General features: G+C 49.5%; 1 protein-coding gene across 1 annotated transcript; it reads left to right on the top strand.

The window, feature by feature from the left end:
• Positions 1-2,825: 2,825 nt before the first annotated feature.
• Positions 2,826-19,347, top strand: LOC137300117 (fucolectin-like). Its single transcript, XM_067969209.1, has 5 exons — positions 2,826-3,061; positions 5,333-5,400; positions 6,384-6,663; positions 14,636-14,818; positions 18,785-19,347. Exons 1-4 carry the CDS (start codon positions 3,057-3,059, stop codon positions 14,793-14,795), a joined length of 513 nt encoding a protein of 170 aa, XP_067825310.1. The 5' UTR covers positions 2,826-3,056; the 3' UTR covers positions 14,796-14,818; positions 18,785-19,347.
• The last annotated feature ends 1,685 nt before the right edge of the window (positions 19,348-21,032 follow it).

The following is a 21,032-nucleotide window of genomic DNA, read 5'->3' as shown; positions in this document are numbered from 1 at the left end:
GGACAGTGTAGGGGGAGCTTTACTCTGTATCTAACCCGTGCTGTACCTGCCCTGGGAGTGTTTGATGGGACAGTGTAGAGGGAGCTTTACTCTGTATCTAACCCGTGCTGTACCTGCCCTGGGAGTGTTTGATGGGAGAGTGTAGAGGGAGCTTTACTCTGTATCTAACCCTGTACCTGCCCCTGGGAGTGTTTGATGGGAGAGTGTAGAGGGAGCTTTACTCTGTATCTAACCCTGTACCTGCCCCTGGGAGTGTTTGATGGGACAGTGTAGAGGGAGCTTTACTCTGTATCTAACCCGTGCTGTACCTGCCCTGGGAGTGTTTGATGGGACAGTGTAGAGGGAGCTTTACTCTGTATCTAACCCGTGCTGTACCTGCTCTGGGAGTGTTTGATGGGACAGTGTAGAGGGAGCTTTACTCTGTATCTAACCCGTGCTGTACCTGCCCTGGGAGTGTTTGATGGGAGAGTGTAGAGGGAGCTTTACTCTGTATCTAACCCGTGCTGTACCTGCCCTGGGAGTGTTTGATGGGAGAGTGTAGAGGGAGCTTTACTCTGTATCTAACCCTGTACCTGCTCTGGGAGTGTTTGATGGGACAGTGTAGAGGGAGCTTTACTCTGTATCTAACCCTGTACCTGCTCTGGGAGTGTTTGATGGGACAGTGTAGAGGGAGCTTTACTCTGTATCTAACCCGTGCTGTACCTGCTCTGGGAGTGTTTGATGGGACAGTGTAGAGGGAGCTTTACTCTGTATCTAACCCGTGCTGTACCTGCCCTGGGAGTGTTTGATGGGACAGCATAGAGGGAGCTTTACTCTGTATCTAACCCTGTACCTGCCCTGGGGGTGTTTGATGGGACAGTGTAGAGGGAGCTTTACTCTGTATCTAACCCTGTACCTGCCCTGGGAGTGTTTGATGGGACAGTGCAGAGAGAGCTTTACTCTGTATCTAACCCGTGCTGTACCTGCCCTGGGAGTGTTTGATGGGAGAGTGTAGAGGGAGCTTTACTCTGTATCTAACCCTGTACCTGCCCTGGGAGTGTTTGATGGGACAGTGTAGAGGGAGCTTTACTCTGTATCTAACCCTGTACCTGCTCTGGGAGTGTTTGATGGGACAGTGTAGAGGGAGCTTTACTCTGTATCTAACCCTGTACCTGCCCTGGGAGTGTTGGATGGGACAGTGTAGAGGGAGCTTTACTCTGTATCTAACCCTGTACCTGCCCTGGGAGTGTTGGATGGGACAGTGTAGAGGGAGCTTTACTCTGTATCTAACCCTGTACCTGCCCTGGGAGTGTTGGATGGGACAGTGTAGAGGGAGCTTTACTCTGTATCTAACCCTGTACCTGCCCTGGGAGTGTTTGATGGGACAGTGCAGAGGGAGCTTTACTCTGTATCTAACCCGTGCTGTACCTGCCCTGGGAGTGTTTGATGGGAGAGTGTGGAGGGAGCTTTACTCTGTATCTAACCCTGTACCTGCCCTGGGAGTGTTGGATGGGACAGTGTAGAGGGAGCTTTACTCTGTATCTAACCCTGTACCTGCTCTGGGAGTGTTTGATGGGACAGTGTAGAGCTAGAATGTAGAATTAGCTACTTCCTCTAGAGTGCAACAGGAACTTGGTTGATATTTGTCTAACTCACTTCAATTCGAACTCTTACAGGCACAGAGAGGGGATTTCAATGCTCTCAGCCTGTCCTTTATTAAAAGGCAGTTTCCGGGGGTGTAACGATGGTGCTGGCCATTGTGTCCAATGTGCCACCTCGTCATTTTAATCCTCTTCCATTTAGACCCTGTCTCCTCCACCTGACTGCACTGCCAGGGACTGAGAGATAACATGAGAGGTTGGAAATCACAGCTGAATATTGACCATTAAACTCATCACCAGCAAATGGTGTGGGACTGAAAGGTAGAAAACAAGAAGGGTACAGGGTCAGCCCATGTTCTGTGCTGAGTTAGCTGATTTCTCTTCAGGTAGCAGTGGGACAGATCTTTGGTCATGTTGCTCCCTGGATGGGTAAGTCAGCCTGGGTTCCCACTGCAGATCAATGATCCAGTGATTGCTGTTTGCGAGCTTCCCAGGCCTCCCTTCCACAGTGGGAGAGCGCCTCATCCCTCCCAAAATATGCTACACCTGTCCAGGTCAAGCCACACCCGAATTTGGTGAACCAGGCCACCAATGTGGCCCAGTCGTACTCCCAACCATGTCTGCTCCCTGACAGGGCCTTAAGATTAAAATGGAGAGCAGAGAAAATGAGCACAGCGACAGACCTGACTTTTCATTATGTGGTCTTGGTGCTGCTGTCTGAGCTGACAGACGATGAATGGCCTGTTGGGTGAGGTACTGTGTAACCGTCCCACAGGAAGAACCAACTTTCCCCCAGAAAGAACCAACTTTCCCCCAGAAAGAACCAACTCTCCCCCAGAAAGAACCAACTCTCCCCCAGAAAGAACCAACTCTCCCCCAGAAAGAACCAACTTTCCCCCAGAAAGAACCAACTCTCCCCCAGAAAGAACCAACTTTCCCCCAGAAAGAACCAACTTTCCCCCAGACAGAACCAACTCTTCCCCAGAAAGAACCAACTTTCCCCCAGAAAGAACCAACTCTCCCCCAGAAAGAGTCAACCGTCCCCAGAAAGAGCAAGGCATGTGGGGATGTTTTTTTGGAGCCTCAGCCTAATTTTCCTCCCCAGTGCCAGTAGGATGTCTATATTGGTGAGTTTCTTGATGAAGCGGCCTTAGACCCTGGGCCCAGGCCCCTCTCGGACCGGAGGATTAGGCATTAAAGACACCAAGCCCTTTTATTTTACTTCCAGGAACAAGGTTCAGCGCTGGACTCTTCTGGCTGGTGGTTTTGGACAGCAGTTAGAACCCTCAGACACTAAAGTCCGAAGCTACTTCTGCAGGCCTCTCGTGCTCAGCTTGGGGCTTCCCTTCATCCAGGCTTTAAGCACTGCCAGGGGGTGGGCCTGGTCTTGGTGAACATTTGGATCATGGAATTGAACAGAGCCTGAATAGTAACATAAGAGCAGAAGGAGGCCCCGCACGCCTGTCCCACCATTCAATGAGGTGATGAGTGATCTGTATATTAACTCCATCTGCCACCCCCCCACTACCTCCCTTGGCTCCATATCCCTGGGCTAGCAAAAATCTCTCGATCTCAGATTTAGAATTATTAATTGAGCCAGCATCTACTGCTCTCTGTGGGAGAGAGTCCCACACTTCAACCACCCTTTGTGTGAAGACATGTTTCCTAACGTCTCTCCTGAACGACCTGACTCTGATTTTAAGATGACGTCCTCTAGCCCTGGGCTCCCCCACCAGCGGAAAAAGTTTCTCAATTCCTTTCAAAATCCTAAAAACCTCAGTCAAATCACCCTGAACCGTCTATATTCCGGGCAGTACAGGCCTAGTTTATGTAATCTCTCCTCACAGTCTAACCGTTGGAGTCCTGGTCACATTCTGGTGAATCTGCACTGCACTCCTTCCAAGGCCAATGTCTCCTCCCTCAGGTGCGGTGCCCAGAACTGTACACAGCGCTCCAGATGTGGTCTAACCAGGGCTTTGTACAGATGTAGCAAAACTTCCTCCTCCAGGCAGCTTTAGGACCCTGCAGGTGGAGGGAACAACAACAACAACAACAACAACAACAACAAGCTTTTGTTTTGCGCCTTCAAGGTCGTAAAATGTCCCAAGGTGCTTCACACCGAGCCACATAAAGAGATATTAGGGCAGGAGACCAAAAGCTCAATCAAAGAAGTAGGTTTTAAGAAGTGCCTTTAAGGAGGGCAGAGAGGTAGAGAGGAGGAGAGGTAGAGAGGAGGAGAGGTGGAGAGGAGGAGAGGAGGAGAGGTAGAGAGGAGGAGAGGTGGAGAGGAGGAGAGGCGGAGAGGTAGAGAGGAGGAGAGGTGGAGAGGAGGAGAGGTGGAGAGGAGGAGAGGTGGAGAGGAGGAGAGGTAGAGAGGAGGAGAGGTAGAGAGGAGGAGAGGCGGAGAGGAGGAGAGGTGGAGAGGAGGAGAGGTGGAGAGGAGGAGAGGTAGAGAGGAGGAGAGGCGGAGAGGAGGAGAGGTAGAGAGGTAGAGAGGAGGAGAGGTGGAGAGGAGGAGAGGTGGAGAGGAGGAGAGGTAGAGAGGAGGAGAGGTAGAGAGGAGGAGAGGCGGAGAGGAGGAGAGGTAGAGAGGAGGAGAGGTGGAGAGGAGGAGAGGAGGAGAGGTAGAGGGGAGGAGAGGTGGAGAGGAGGAGAGGCGGAGAGGAGGAGAGGTAGAGAGGAGGAGAGGTAGAGAGGTAGAGAGGAGGAGAGGTGGAGAGGTAGAGAGGAGGCGAGGTAGAGAGGTAGAGAGGAGGAGAGGTGGAGAGGTAGAGAGGTAGAGAGGAGGAGAGGTGGAGAGGAGGAGAGGTAGAGAGGAGGAGAGGTGGAGAGGAGGAGAGGTAGAGAGGTAGAGAGGTAGAGAGGTGGAGAGGAGGAGAGGAGAGGAGGAGAGGTAGAGAGGTAGAGAGGTGGAGAGGAGGAGAGGAGAGGAGGAGAGGTAGAGAGGTAGAGAGGAGGAGAGGTGGAGAGGAGGAGAGGTAGAGAGGTAGAGAGGAGGAGAGGTGGAGAGGAGGAGAGGTAGAGAGGAGGAGAGGTGGAGAGGAGGAGAGGTAGAGAGGTAGAGAGGAGGAGAGGTGGAGAGGAGGAGAGGTGGAGAGGAGGAGAGGTAGAGAGGAGGAGAGGTAGAGAGGTAGAGAGGAGGAGAGGTGGAGAGGAGGAGAGGTGGAGAGGAGGAGAGGTAGAGAGGAGGCGAGGTAGAGAGGCGGAGGTGGAGAGGAGGAGAGGTGGAGAGGAGGAGAGGTAGAGAGGAGGCGAGGTAGAGAGGCGGAGGTGGAGAGGTTTAGGAGAGACAGGGAGGGACGAGGTCCTGGAGGGATTTGAACATGAGGATGAGACTTTCAAAATCGAGGCGTCCCCGGACCGGGAGACAATGTAGGTCAGTGAGCACAGGGGGTGATGGGTGAACGGGACTTGGTGCGAGTTAGGATACGGGGCAGCAGAGTTTTGGATGAGCTCAAGTTTATGGAGGGTGGAAGATGGGAGGCCGGCCTGGAGAGCATTGGAATAACTTCAGGTGTGCTGTCCCAGCCTGATGTCCAGACCAATAGGGAACATGGAAATTGGCCCCAATATCTCCTAGTCAGGAGGCAGGAATTGTGGAAAAAATCCAGTTACCGACTGAGGGAAGATCGAAGGGCCCAAAACTTACTCTAAATATAAATCAGTCGGGGCACCAATGTCCCCCCCTCAACTACAGGAACCCCCTTTTTCAGTGTGAATAACATTTCCTCGTCTCTGTGTGATTCCTACAGGATGAAATCCCATTACCTCTTGGTGTTTGCCTCTCTCTGTGGAATATTTCACAATGGAAACTCACAAGGTAAGAAATTAACGTGTATCAGTTACTCATCGTTACAAACATGGCCGGGAAAAGTATGAAGGAGCTGACTCAGATTCAGTCAGTGTTTGATTCCCATTCACACGGGTTATTAGTGCAGACTGGTACAGGTCAGACTGGGTTAATGGTCAGGGGCTGAGACCAGGTACAGCCTGTGTTGGATTACACTGTCCCTGGACCTGCACTGACAGACTGACCAATACCTGAGCACAAACAGTCACAGATCTGAGGAGACCTGCAGAAATAGACCCAAACCTGGGTCAGTGTGTCTGCGTGTTGTGTATGTCTGTGTGTATGTGTGTGTCTGTGTGTGTGTATGTCTGTGTGTGTGTGTCTGTGTGTTTGTATGTACGTTTGTGTTTGAGTAAGAGTTGAAAGAAGGTGATGGTGAGATGATAGGAACTTTTTTTACTCTTGAGATTATAGGATTCAGAGCACGAAACGACACACAGACTGAGGGACTGGACACTGAATGACACAGACTGAGGGACTGGACACTGACACAGACTGAGGGACTGGACACTGACACAGACTGAGGGACTGGACACTGAATGACACAGACTGAGGGACTGGACACTGACACAGACTGAGGGACTGGACACTGAATGACACAGACTGAGGGACTGGACACTGACACAGACTGAGGGACTGGACACTGAATGACACAGACTGAGGGACTGGACACTGACACAGACTGAGGGACTGGACACTGACACAGACTGAGGGACTGGACACTGAATGACACAGACTGAGGGACTGGACACTGACACAGACTGAGGGACTGGACACTGAATGACACAGACTGAGGGACTGGACACTGACACAGACTGAGGGACTGGACACTGACACAGACTGAGGTGTGGGAGACCAATACACAGCTTGCTGTTCCTGGTCAGTACAGACGGGATCTTTTCAGACTTGAGTCAAAGACGGTTTGAATGGACTCTTGATTTTTCTACTTTCAGAGAATGTAGCTTTTGGGGTTCGTGCCACCCAATCCACCACCTGGAATTTCCGTACCGGCGCAATGAATGCAATTGATGGAAATTTTGACAGTAACATCAGACACTCGTCCTGCAGCAGCACTCGCCGGCAAGCGAACCCGTGGTGGAGAGTGGATTTAGAGAAACATTACCGCATCTTTGTTGTGCTGATCACCAACAGAAACCGGAGAGCGTGTCGACTGAACGGAGCTGAAATCCGCATCGGAGACTCGCTGGAAAATAACGGCAACAGCAACACCCTGTAATATACAACCCACCGTAATATACATCCGTAATATACAACCCACCGTAATATACATCCGTAATATACAACCCACCGTAATATACATCCGTAATATACAACCCACCGTAATATACATCCGTAATATACAACCCACCGTAATATACATCCGTAATATACAACCCACCGTAATATACATCCGTAATATACAACCCACCGTAATATACATCCGTAATATACAACCCACCGTAATATACATCCGTAATATACAACCCACCGTAATATACAACCCACCGTAATATACATCCGTAATATACAACCCACCGTAATATACATCCGTAATATACAACCCACCGTAATATACAACCCACCGTAATATACATCCGTAATATACAACCCACCGTAATATACATCGCACTGTAATATACAACCCACCGTAATATACATCGCACTGTAATATACAACCCACCGTAATATACATCGCACTGTAATATACAACCCACCGTAATATACAACCCACCGTAATATACAACCCACCGTAATATACAACACCCTGTAATTTACATCCCACCGTAATATACATCCCACCGTAATATACAACCCACCGTAATATACATCCCACCGTAATATACATCGCACTGTAATATACAACCCACCGTAATATACAACCCACCGTAATATACAACCCACCGTAATATACAACACCCTGTAATTTACATCCCACCGTAATATACATCCCACCGTAATATACAACACCCTGTAATTTACATCCCACCGTAATATACAACCCACCATAATATACAACCCACCGTAATATACAACCCACCGTAATATACATCGCACTGTAATATACAACCCACCGTAATATACATCGCACTGTAATATACAACCCACCGTAATATACATCGCACTGTAATATACATCCCACCGTAACATACAACACCCTGTAATTTACATCCCACCATAATATACAACCCACCGTAATATACATCCCACCGTAATATGCATCCCACCGTAATATACAACCCACCGTAATATACAACCCACCGTAATATACAACCCACCGTAATATACATCGCACTGTAATATACAACCCGCCGTAATATACATCGCACTGTAATATACAACCCACCGTAATATACATCGCACTGTAATATACATCCCACCGTAACATACAACACCCTGTAATTTACATCCCACCATAATATACAACCCACCGTAATATACATCCCACCGTAATATGCATCCCACCGTAATATACAACCCACCGTAATATACATCCCACCGTAATATACATCCCACCGTAATATGCATCCCACCGTAATATACAACCCACCGTAATATACAACCCACCGTAATATACATCCCACCGTAATATACATCCGTAATATACAACCCACCGTAATATACAACCCACCGTAATTTACATCCCACCATAACATACAACCCACCGTAATATACAACCCACCGTAATATACATCCCACCGTAATATACATCCGTAATATACATCCCACCGTAATATACAACCCACCGTAATATACATCCCACCGTAATATACAACCCACCGTAATATACATCGCACCGTAATATACAACCCACCGTAATATACAACCCACCGTAATATACATCACACCGTAATTTACATCCCACCATAATATACAACCCACCGTAATATACATCCCACCGTAATATACATCCCACCGTAATATACATCGCACTGTAATATACAACCCACTGTAATATACATCCCACCCTAATATACAACCCACCGTAATATACATCGCACTGTAATATACAACCCACCGTAATATACATCGCACTGTAATTTACAACCCACCGTAATATACAACCCACCGTAATATACATCGCACTGTAATATACAACCCACCGTAATATACATCCCACCGTAATATACAACCCACCATAATATACATCGCACCGTAATATACAACCCACCGTAATATACAACCCACCGTAATATACATCGCACTGTAATATACAACCCGCCGTAATATACAACCCACCATAATATACATCCCACCGTAATATACAACCCACCGTAATATACAACACACCGTAATATACATCGCACCGTAATATACATCGCACTGTAATATACAACCCGCCGTAATATACATCGCACTGTAATATACAACCCACCGTAATATACATCGCACTGTAATATACATCCCACCGTAACATACAACACCCTGTAATTTACATCCCACCATAATATACAACCCACCGTAATATACATCCCACCGTAATATGCATCCCACCGTAATATACAACCCACCGTAATATACATCCCACCGTAATATACATCCCACCGTAATATGCATCCCACCGTAATATACAACCCACCGTAATATACAACCCACCGTAATATACATCCCACCGTAATATACATCCGTAATATACAACCCACCGTAATATACAACCCACCGTAATTTACATCCCACCATAACATACAACCCACCGTAATATACAACCCACCGTAATATACATCCCACCGTAATATACATCCGTAATATACATCCCACCGTAATATACAACCCACCGTAATATACATCCCACCGTAATATACAACCCACCGTAATATACATCGCACCGTAATATACAACCCACCGTAATATACAACCCACCGTAATATACATCACACCGTAATTTACATCCCACCATAATATACAACCCACCGTAATATACATCCCACCGTAATATACATCCCACCGTAATATACATCGCACTGTAATATACAACCCACTGTAATATACATCCCACCCTAATATACAACCCACCGTAATATACATCGCACTGTAATATACAACCCACCGTAATATACATCGCACTGTAATTTACAACCCACCGTAATATACAACCCACCGTAATATACATCGCACTGTAATATACAACCCACCGTAATATACATCCCACCGTAATATACAACCCACCATAATATACATCGCACCGTAATATACAACCCACCGTAATATACAACCCACCGTAATATACATCGCACTGTAATATACAACCCGCCGTAATATACAACCCACCATAATATACATCCCACCGTAATATACAACCCACCGTAATATACAACACACCGTAATATACATCGCACCGTAATATACAACCCACCGTAATATACAACACACCGTAATATACAACCCACCGTAATTCACAACCCACTGTAATATACATCCCACCATAATATACATCCCACCGTAACATACATCCCACCGTAATATACATCCCATGTACATCCCACCGTAATATACAACCCACTGTAATATATAACCCACCGTAATATACATCCCACCGTAATATACAACACACCGTAATATACAACCCACCGTAATATACAACACACCGTAATATACAACCCACCGTAATTCACAACCCACTGTAATATACAACACACCGTAATATACAACCCACCGTAATATACAACCCACCATAATATACATCGCACCGTAATATACAACCCACCGTAATATACAACCCACCATAATATACATCCCACCATAATATACATCCCACCGTAATGTACAACCCACCGTAATATACAACACACCGTAATATACAACCCACCGTAATATACATCGCACTGTAATATACAACCCACCGTAATATACAACCCACCATAATATACATCCCACCGTAATATACAACCCACCGTAATATACAACACACCGTAATATACATCGCACCGTAATATACAACCCACCGTAATATACAACACACCGTAATATACAACCCACCGTAATTCACAACCCACTGTAATATACATCCCACCATAATATACATCCCACCGTAACATACATCCCACCGTAATATACATCCCATGTACATCCCACCGTAATATACAACCCACTGTAATATATAACCCACCGTAATATACATCCCACCGTAATATACAACACACCGTAATGTACCACCCACCGTAATATACAACACACCGTAATATACAACACACCGTAATATACAACCCACCGTAATTCACAACCCACCGTAATATACATCGCACTGTAATATACATCCCACCGTAATATACAACACACCGTAATATACAACCCACCGTAATTCACAACCCACTGTAATATACATCGCACTGTAATATACATCCCACCGTAATGTACAACCCACCGTAATATACAACCCACCGTAATATTCATCGCACCGTAATATACAACCCACCGTAATATACAACCCACCGTAATATACAACCCACCGTAATATACATCGCACTGTAATATACAACCCACCGTAATATACATCGCACTGTAATATACAACCCACCGTAATATACATCGCACCGTAATATACAACCCACCGTAATATACAACCCACCATAATATACAACCCACCATAATTTACATCCCACCGTAACATACATCCCTCCGTAATATACATCCCACCGTAATATACATCCCACCGTAATTTACATCCCACCATAACATACAACCCACCGTAATATACAACCCACCGTAATATACATCCCACCGTAATATACATCCCACCGTAATATACATCCGTAATATACATCCCACCGTAATATACAACCCACCGTAATATACATCCCACCGTAATATACAACCCACCGTAATATACATCCCACCGTAATATATATCCCACCGTAATTTACATCCCACCATAATATACAACCCACCGTAATATACATCCCACCGTAATATACAACCCACCGTAATATACATCGCACCGTAATATACAACCCACCGTAATATACAACCCACCGTAATATACATCGCACTGTAATATACAACCCACCGTAATATACAACCCACCGTAATATACATCGCACTGTAATATACAACCCACCGTAATATACAACCCACCGTAATATACATCCCACCGTAATATACATCCCACCGTAATATACATCGCACTGTAATATACAACCCACCGTAATATACATCCCACCGTAATATACATCCCACCGTAATATACAACCCACCGTAATATACAACCCACCGTAATATACAACCCACCGTAATATACATCGCACTGTAATATACAACCCACCGTAATATACATCCCACCGTAATATAACACCACCTGCACGTTTCCCCTCCAAGTCACACACCATCCCGACTTGGAAATATATCGCCGTTCCTTCATTGTCGCTGGGTCAAAATCCTGGAACTCCCTTCCTAACAGCACTGTGGGAGAACCTTCACCACACGGACTGCAGCGGTTCAAGAAGTCGGCTCACCACCACCTTCTCAAGGGCAATTAGGGATGGGCAATAAATGCCGGCCTCGCCAACAATGCCCACATCCCATGAACTAATAAAAAAAAATATACATCCCACCGTAATATACATCCCACCGTAATATGCAACCCACCGTAATATACAACACACCGTAATATACAACACACCATAATATACAACACACCGTAATATACAACACACCGTAATATACATCCCATGTACATCCCACCGTAACATACATCCCACTGTAATATACATCCCACCGTAATATACAACCCATGTACATCCCACCGTAACATACATCCCACCGTAATATACAACACACCGTAATATATAACCCACCGTAATGTACATCCCACCGTAATGTACAACCCACCGTAATGTACATCCCACCGTAATGTACAACCCACCGTAATGTACATCCCACCGTAATGTACAACACACCGTAATATACAACACACCGTAATATACATCCCATGTACATCCCACCGTAACATACATCCCACTGTAATATACATCCCACCGTAATATACAACCCATGTACATCCCACTGTAATGTACATCCCACCGTAATGTACAACCCACTGTAATATATACCCCACTGAGTACATACCTCTATATCACCTGGAATATACCACCTGCTGCAATCTACAATCCATTGGCTGTGACTGTGGATTCTGCCAGCCAATCAGCTCTCACCGCCCCTCTCCACATCTCCCTCCAGAATGTCCATTCACCTATGAACAAGGCCCTTGCCAACCCTGAGCTTATTGTCGATGATTGTATCGACGTCTCGGCCTTGCTGGAGACTTAGCTGACAGGTGATGACACCGTCCCCTTAATGAAGTCTCCCCGCCCAGACCGCCGCAGTGGGCGTGTGACCCTCATCACCAAATCACACCTTGGTCTGTTCCCGCACTCCTCTGGCACCTTCTCCTCCTTTGAGTGTCTCACCTTGTTCCACCCCCTACCCTCCCTTTTAAATCCTCATTCTCCACCACAGTGTTCTCTCCCCTCTCCCCTCATACCCTCTCCGAGCTCATCTTGACCATGAGACCCAACTCCTGCTCCCTCGACCCTATTCCCACAAAACTGCTGACCCCCCAACTTCCCTTCCTGGCCCCCATGTTAGCTGATATTGTTACGGGTTCCCTCTCCTCGGGTACTGTCCCCCCTCCCCTTCAAATCTGCTGTCACCACCCTGCTCAAAAACCCACCCTTGACCCCTCTGCCCCATCTCCAACCTCCCTTTCCTCTCCAGAGTCCTTGAACGTGTTGTCGCCTCCCAAATCCGTGCCCATCTTTCTCACAACTCCATGTTTGAATCCCTCCAACCAGGTTTCTGCCACTTTACTGAAACGGCCCTTATCAAAGTCACAAATGACATCCTGTGACTGTGATCGTGATAAACTATCCCTCCTCATCCCTCTCGACCTGTCTGCAGCCTTTGACACAGTTGACCACACCATCTTCCTCCAAAGCCTCTCCTCCATCATCCAGCTGGGTGGGACTGCACTCGCCCGGTTCCATTCCTGTCATAGCCAGAGAATCACCTGCAATGACTTCTCTTCCTGGTCTCGCACCGTTAACTCTGGAGTCCCCCCGAGGATCTATCCTTGGTCCCTCCTATTTCTCATCTACAGGCTGCCCCTCGGTGACATCATCCAAAAACACAATGTCAGGTCCCACGTGTACACTGACGATACCCAGCTCAACCTCACCACCACCTCCCTCGACCCCTCCACTGTCTCTCATTTCTCACACTGCTTGTCCGATATCCAGTACTGTATAATTTTCTCCAATTAAATATTAGGAAGACCGAACCCGTTGTCTTCATTCTCTGCCACAAACTCCGTTCCCTCGCCACCGACTCCATCCATCTCCCCGGTCACTGTCTGAGGCTGAACCAGACCGTTCGCAACCTTGGCGTCCTATTTGACCCTGAGATGAGCTTCTGACCCCATATCTGCTCTATCACCAAGATTGCCTCCTTCCACCTCTGTAACATCGCCCGTCTCCGCCCCTGTCTCAGCTCATCTGCTGCTGAAACCCTCATCCGTGCCTTTGTTACCCCCAGACTGGACTATTCCAATGCTCTCCTGGCCGGCCTCCCATCTTCCATCCTCCATAAACTTGAGCTTATCCAAAACTCTGCTGCCCCGTATCCTAACTCGCACCAAGTCCCGTTCTCCCATCACCCCCTGTGCTCGCTGACCTACATTGGCTCCCGGTCCGGGAACACCTCGATTTTAAAATTCTCATCCTTGTGTTCAAATCCGTCCATGGCCCTCGCCCCTCCCCTATCTCTGTAACCTCCTCCAGCCCCTACAACCCTCCGAGATCTCTGCGCTCCTCCAATTCTGGCCTCTTGCGCATCCCCGATTTTAATTGCTCCACCATTGGCGGCCGTGCCTTCAGCTGCCTGGGCCCTAAGCTCTGGAATTCCCTCCCTAAACCTCTCCCCCTCTCTCTCCTCCTTTAAGACGCTCCTTAAAACCTACCTCTTTGACCAAGCTTTTGGTCACCTGTCCTAATATCTCTTTATGTGGCTCGGTGTCAGATTTTGTTTGATAATCGCTCCTGTGAAGCGCCCTGGGACGTTTTACTACGTTAAAGGCGCTATATAAATGCAGGTTGTTGTTATTGTAATATACGACCTACTATCATATAAAAAATCCGTGTACCCCTGTAATGTACAAGCTGCAGAGTGGGCTCGACGTGGACAGATTCCCTCCTTATTCTCACTCTGTCTCTTACAGCTGTGCAAAAATCACATCCATTCGCGCGGGACAGACTGCGTCGTTTTTCTGTAAACCACTCGGAGTCCACGGTCGTTACGTGAACATCGTCCTCCCAACACGTCGGGGAATCCTGACCCTGTGTGAGGTGGAAGTGTTTGGAGCCCACGACCCTCACTGATCCCGCAGCTGCCATCTCCTCCTGTGAGTATGAATCATCTGTTCCTGGGTTTGCTCATTCTCCAAATTTTACCTCTCCAGGTCTCTGTCCCTCAGCTTCTGAACTCCCTCCCTCCTGATTTGGGATTGGGGGCTGAGGGGGGCTGAGGGGGTCTCAAGAGTCTCAAAACTCTTCATGGTGCAATGGGGAGACAGGCCACCTCCCAACCTATACTGGAGCATAGGGGGATGTTCGAGGTGGTGGGAGTAATGAGTGAGGACACTGGCCAGCCCAGATTGGAGGCACGAACCTCAGCTCCAGCCCCATTCCTGGAGTCACATTTTCTGCACCTTCCTTGTTTGTTATCGGTCGCTGTGTGTGATGGAGGAGAAAACAAACCATTACAACAGGTGCAAATATATCGGCCGTTCCTTCATCATCGCTGGGTCAAAATCCTGGAACTCCCTTCCTAACAGCACTGTGGGAGAACCTTCACCACACGGACTGCAGCGGTTCAAGAAGGCGGCTCACCACCACCTTCTCAAGGGCAATTAGGGATGGGCAATAAATGCCGGCCTCGCCAGCGACGCCCACATCCCGTGAACGAATAAATAAAAAGAGCGAGACATGTCATAAATCAGTGCTGGTGATCAGTAGAAGCTCATTTACCAATGGGGACAGAGCGTTCCCCAAACCCTCCTCTTAACTGGTCATGTTTACTATTTATTTTCACCGATTGAAGAATATTCCACTCCTTTGATTTTCAGTTTCAGATTTCAAATATCTCGAGGCCTCCCGGGGCTTTGAAAGGCGGAGAGACAGGAAGTGACCAAAGACAGAAAGTCTTCAAATGAAGAGTAAAATCCTCTGGGGGACAAGGCACCAGGAACCTTGGATAATGAGGCCCAGCCCTTCACTCAAACCCCTGCCGCGCCTCCATCCGCACCCCCCACCCCTCCACTCACACCCCCTCCACTCACACCCCTCCACTCACACCCCTCCACTCACACCCCTCCACTCACACCCCTCCACTCACAGCCCCTCCACTCACACCCCCTCCACTCACACCCCTCCACTCACACCCCCCACCCCTCCACTCGCACCCCTCCACTCACACCCCTCCACTCACACCCCTCCACTCACACCCCCCACCCCTCCACTCGCACCCCTCCACTCACACCCCTCCACTCACACCCCTCCACTCACACCCCCCACCCCTCCACTCGCACCCCTCCACTCACACCCCTCCACTCACACCCCTCCACTCACACCCCCTCCACTCACACCCCTCCACTCACACCCCCTCCACTCACACCCCCTCCACTCACACCCCCTCCACTCGCACCCCCTACACTCGCACCCCCTCCACTCACACCCCCTCCACTCACACCCCCTCCACTCGCACCCCCTCCACTCACACCCCCTCCACTCACACCCCTCCACTCGCACCCCCTCCACTCGCACCCCCTCCACTCACACCCCCCACCCCTCCACTCACACCCCTCCACTCACACCCCCTCCACTCACACCCCTCCACTCACACCCCTCCACTCGCACCCCCTACACTCGCACCCCCTCCACTCACACCCCCTCCACTCACACCCCCTCCACTCGCACCCCCTCCACTCGCACCCCTCCACTCACACCCCTCCACTCACACCCCTCCATTCACACCCCCTCCACTCACACCCCTCCACTCACACCCCCTCCACTCACACCCCCTCCACTCGCACCCCCTCCACTCGCACCCCCTCCACTCACACCCCCCACCCCTCCACTCGCACCCCCTCCACTCACACCCCCTCCACTCGCACCCCCTCCACTCACACCCCCTCCACTCACACCCCTCCACTCGCACCCCCTCCACTCACACCCCCTCCACTCGCACCCCCTCCACTCGCACCCCCTCCACTCACACCCCCCACCCCTCCACTCACACCCCCTCCACTCACACCCCCTCCACTCACACCCCCTCCACTCACACCCCTCCACTCGCACCCCCTCCACTCACACCCCCTCCACTCACACCCCTCCACTCACACCCCTCCACTCACACCCCCTCCACTCACACCCCTCCACTCACACCCCCTCCACTCACACCCCCTCCACTCGCACCCCCTCCACTCACACCCCCTCCACTCACACCCCTCCACTCACACCCCTCCACTCACACCCCTCCACTCACACCCCCTCCACTCACACCCCCTCCACTCGCACCCCCTCCACTCACACCCCCTCCACTCACACCCCCTCCACTCGCACCCCCTCCACTCACACCCCCTCCACTCACACCCCTCCACTCACACCCCTCCACTCACACCCCCTCCACTCACACCCCTCCACTCGCACCCCCTCCACTCACACCCCCTCCACTCACACCCCCTCCACTCGCACCCCCTCCACTCACACCCCCTCTACTCGCACCCCCTCCACTCACACCCCCCACCCCTCCACTCACACCCCCCACCCCTCCACTCGCACCCCCTCCACTCACACCCCCCACCCCTCCACTCGCACCCCCTCCACTCACACCCCCCACCCCTCCACTCACACCCCCCACCCCTCCACTCACACCCCTCCACTCACACCCCCCACCCCTCCACTCACACCCCTCCACTCACACCCCCTACACTTAATCCCGCCACCCCTAAACTCACAACCTCTACCACTTCACCCACAAACCCTTCACCACTCCACTCTCAACCCCTCCACCCTCACACCCTCCACCCCTCCACTGACTCCCTCCATCCTTCTATTCACCCCCTCCAGCCCTCCACTCTCACAGCCACCACCCTCACACACTCCACCCCTCAACCCTCACACCCCTCCACTCTCATATTTGTTTTTATTCATTCATGGGATGTGGGCGTCGCTGGCGAGGCCGGCATTTATTGCCCATCCCTAATTGCCCTTGAGAAGGTGGTGGTGAGCCGCCTTCTTGAACCGCTGCAGTCCGTGTGGTGACGGTTCTCCCACAGTGCTGTTAGGAAGGGAGTTCCAGTATGACTCCAGCCACTGGAGAGTTTTCCCCCTGATTCCCATTGACTTCAATTTTACTCGGGCTCCTTGGTGCCACACTCGGTCAAATGTGCCTTGATGTCAAGGGCAGTCACTCTCACCTCACCTCTGGAAGTCAGCTCTTTTGTCCATGTTTGGACCAAGGCTGTAATGAGGTCTGGAGCCGAGTGGTCCTGGCGGAACCCAAACTGAGCATCGGTGAGCAGGTTATTGGTGAGTAAGTGCCGCTTGATAGCACTGTCGACGACACCTTCCATCACTTTGCTGATGATTGAGAGTAGACTGATGGGGCGGTAATTGGCCGGATTGGATTTGTCCTGCTTTTTGTGGACAGGACATAACTGGGCAATTTTCCACATTGTCGGGTAGATGCCAGTGTTGTAGCTGTACTGGAACAGCTTGGCTAGAGGGGCAGCTAGTTCTGGAGCACAAGTCTTCAGCACTACAGCTGGGATGTTGTCGGGGCCCATAGCCTTTGCTGTATCCAGTGCATTCAGCCGTTTCTTGATATCATTCGGTGAATAAATGTTGCAGTCCATGCAGTCAGTGCAATCCCATTAAGCATTGAGTTTCAATGTTTCCAGTGGCAGAAGGGTCGGTAACCAGAGGACGCGGATTTAAGGTGATCGGCAAATGAGCCAGAGGCAAAATGAGGAAAAAATGTTTACGCAGCGAGTTGTTCTGATCTGGAATTCACTGCCTGAGAGGGCGGTGGAAGCAGATTCAATAATAACTTTCAAAAGGGAATTGGAGAAATTCTCAAAGGGAAAAAATTTACAGGGCTGTGGGGAAAGAGCAGGGGAATGGGACTAATTGTATTGCTCTTGCACAAAGATCCGGCACAGACACGATGGGCTGATTGGCCTCCTCCTGTGCTTTACCGACTATGATAACATGATACTAAATGATCCCAATGAATTGATTCCAATATTGGAAGTGGGAATTCAGTTTCTGATACTAACTGAATGTTTGTCCTGTGATTTGTTTCTCAGAATGATCCAAACTGAAATCAGCGCTGGTTTGGAAATGTCCAGTTTGTGCTTCTAGCTTACGCAACAAATCCAGATCACCATCGGCTTCTTATCCTGGGCCCAGCTCGGTCCAGTCCAGCTTTAAACAATGAATTTACGCATCACGTCTCCCTTTAAGGGTTTCTGCAGCACATCCGAGAACAGAGAGTGAAAGACAAATCACAGCCACCAGGACGGTGATCAGTGAAAGGGGCCCAGCCCCCAGGGAAAGAATCTGTAAAACACCAGGGCCCAGGACACAGGGACACAGAGTGATGGGATCAGTCCCATCCCTGGCCCACTGACAGTGTCTGTCCCACACATTGAAACTGTAATTCCTGTCTAATGTAACATCTGCTGCTGTGTGAACAGAGCCAGGATTAATCCCGGACTCTGTGCAGTTTATTGCTGTCAGCGAGTGTCGAAGGGGCTCTGTACTGACTCACCATTCACTGTCGGCATTGGACAGTTACTGGTCTGTGAGAATGTGTCTGGAACCTTTCTGCCTTTTCTGTCTGAATAAATCAATGAACTGGCTGACTGCAGATCACTTGTTGCTGTGTCTGTTCTGTTCACGAACCCGACACCCACTGCACTCAGAATCTCATTCAACACAATCTCCCTCCATTACTTTCTGCTCCAATCTCACTCCCCTTTAAGGAATAATGCTCACATTCTCACTTTCCCTTTTACACAGAGACCCCCCCCCACAACTGGGCCCCGACCTCCCCACTCCCTCCCCCCACTCCCAACGTGCAGGTGGTGTTGTTCCCATGTGCCTGCTGCCCTTGTCCTTCTAGGTGGGAGAGGTCGCGGGTTTGGGAGGTGCTGTCGAAGAAGCCTTGGCGAGTTGCTGCAGTGCATCCTGTGGATGGTACACACTGCAGCCACAGTGCACCGGTGGTGAAGGGAGTGAATGTTTAGGGTGGTGGATGGGGTGCCAATCAAGCGGGCTGCTTTGTCCTGGATGGTGTCGAGCTTCTTGAGTGTTGTTGGAGCTGCACTCATCCAGGCAAGTGGAGAGTATTCCATCACACTCCTGACTTGTGCCTTGTAGATGGTGGAAAGGCTTTGGGGAGTCAGGAGGTGAGTCACTTGTCGCCGAATACCCAGCCTCTGACCTGCTCTTGTAGCCACAGTATTTATATGGCTGGTCCAGTTAAGTTTCTGGTCAATGGTGACCCCCAGGATGTTGATGGTGGGGGATTCGGTGATGGTAATGTCAAGGGGAGATGGTCATTGCCTGGCACTTGTCTGGTGTGAATGTTACTTGCCACTTATCAGCCCAAGCCTGGATGTTGTTCAGGTCTTGCTGCATGTGGGCTCGGACTGCTTCATTATGAGGGGCTACAAATGGAACTGAACACTGTGCAATCATCAGCGAACATCCCCATTTCTGACCTTATGATGGAGGGAAGGTCATTGATGAAGCAGCTGAAGATGGTTGGGCCTAGGACACTGCCCTGAGGAACTCCTGCAGCAATGTCCTGGGGCTGAGACGATTGGCCTCCAACAACCACTACCATCTTCCTTTGTGCCAGGTATGACTCCAGCCACTGGAGAGTTTTCCCCCTGATTCCCATTGACTTCAATTTTACTCGGGCTCCTTGGTGTCACACTCGGTCAAATGCTGCCTTGATGTCAAGGGCAGTTACTTTGAAAAGTTGAGCTTTGAAAGAGCTATCCAATTAGTCCCACTCCCCTGCTCTTTCCCCATAACCCTGCAAATCTTTTCCCTTCAAGTATTTCTCCAATTCCCTTTTGAAGGTTACTATTGAATCTGCTTCCACCGCCCTTTCAGGCAGTGAATTCCAGATCAGAACTTGCTGCATTTATATAATAAAAAATTGTCACCTCTGGTTCTTTTGCCAATTGCCTTAAATCTGTGTCCTCTGGTTACTGACCCTTCTGCCACTGGAAACGGTTTCTCCTTATTTAGTCTGTTATAATGTTTTATGATTTTTAACACCTCTATCAAATCTCCCCTTAATCTTCTCTGCAGAGAACAATCCTAATTTCTCCAGTCTGTCCACATAACTGAACACCTTGCTCCCTGGAACCATTCTAGTAAATCTCTTCCGGACCCCCTAACGCCTGGACATCCTTCCTAAAGGGCGGTGCCCAGAACTGGCCACAATACTCCAGCTGGGGTCTAACCTTTTTAAAGGTTTAGTATAATTTCCTTGCTTTTTATTGTCTGCCTCTATAAAGTCAAGAATCCAGTGAGCCT

The sequence above is a fragment of the Heptranchias perlo genome, chromosome 2 (assembly GCF_035084215.1).
Source record: "Heptranchias perlo isolate sHepPer1 chromosome 2, sHepPer1.hap1, whole genome shotgun sequence".
Classification (NCBI taxonomy): domain Eukaryota; kingdom Metazoa; phylum Chordata; class Chondrichthyes; order Hexanchiformes; family Hexanchidae; genus Heptranchias; species Heptranchias perlo.
This window is presented reverse-complemented; position numbering and strand designations above follow the sequence as displayed.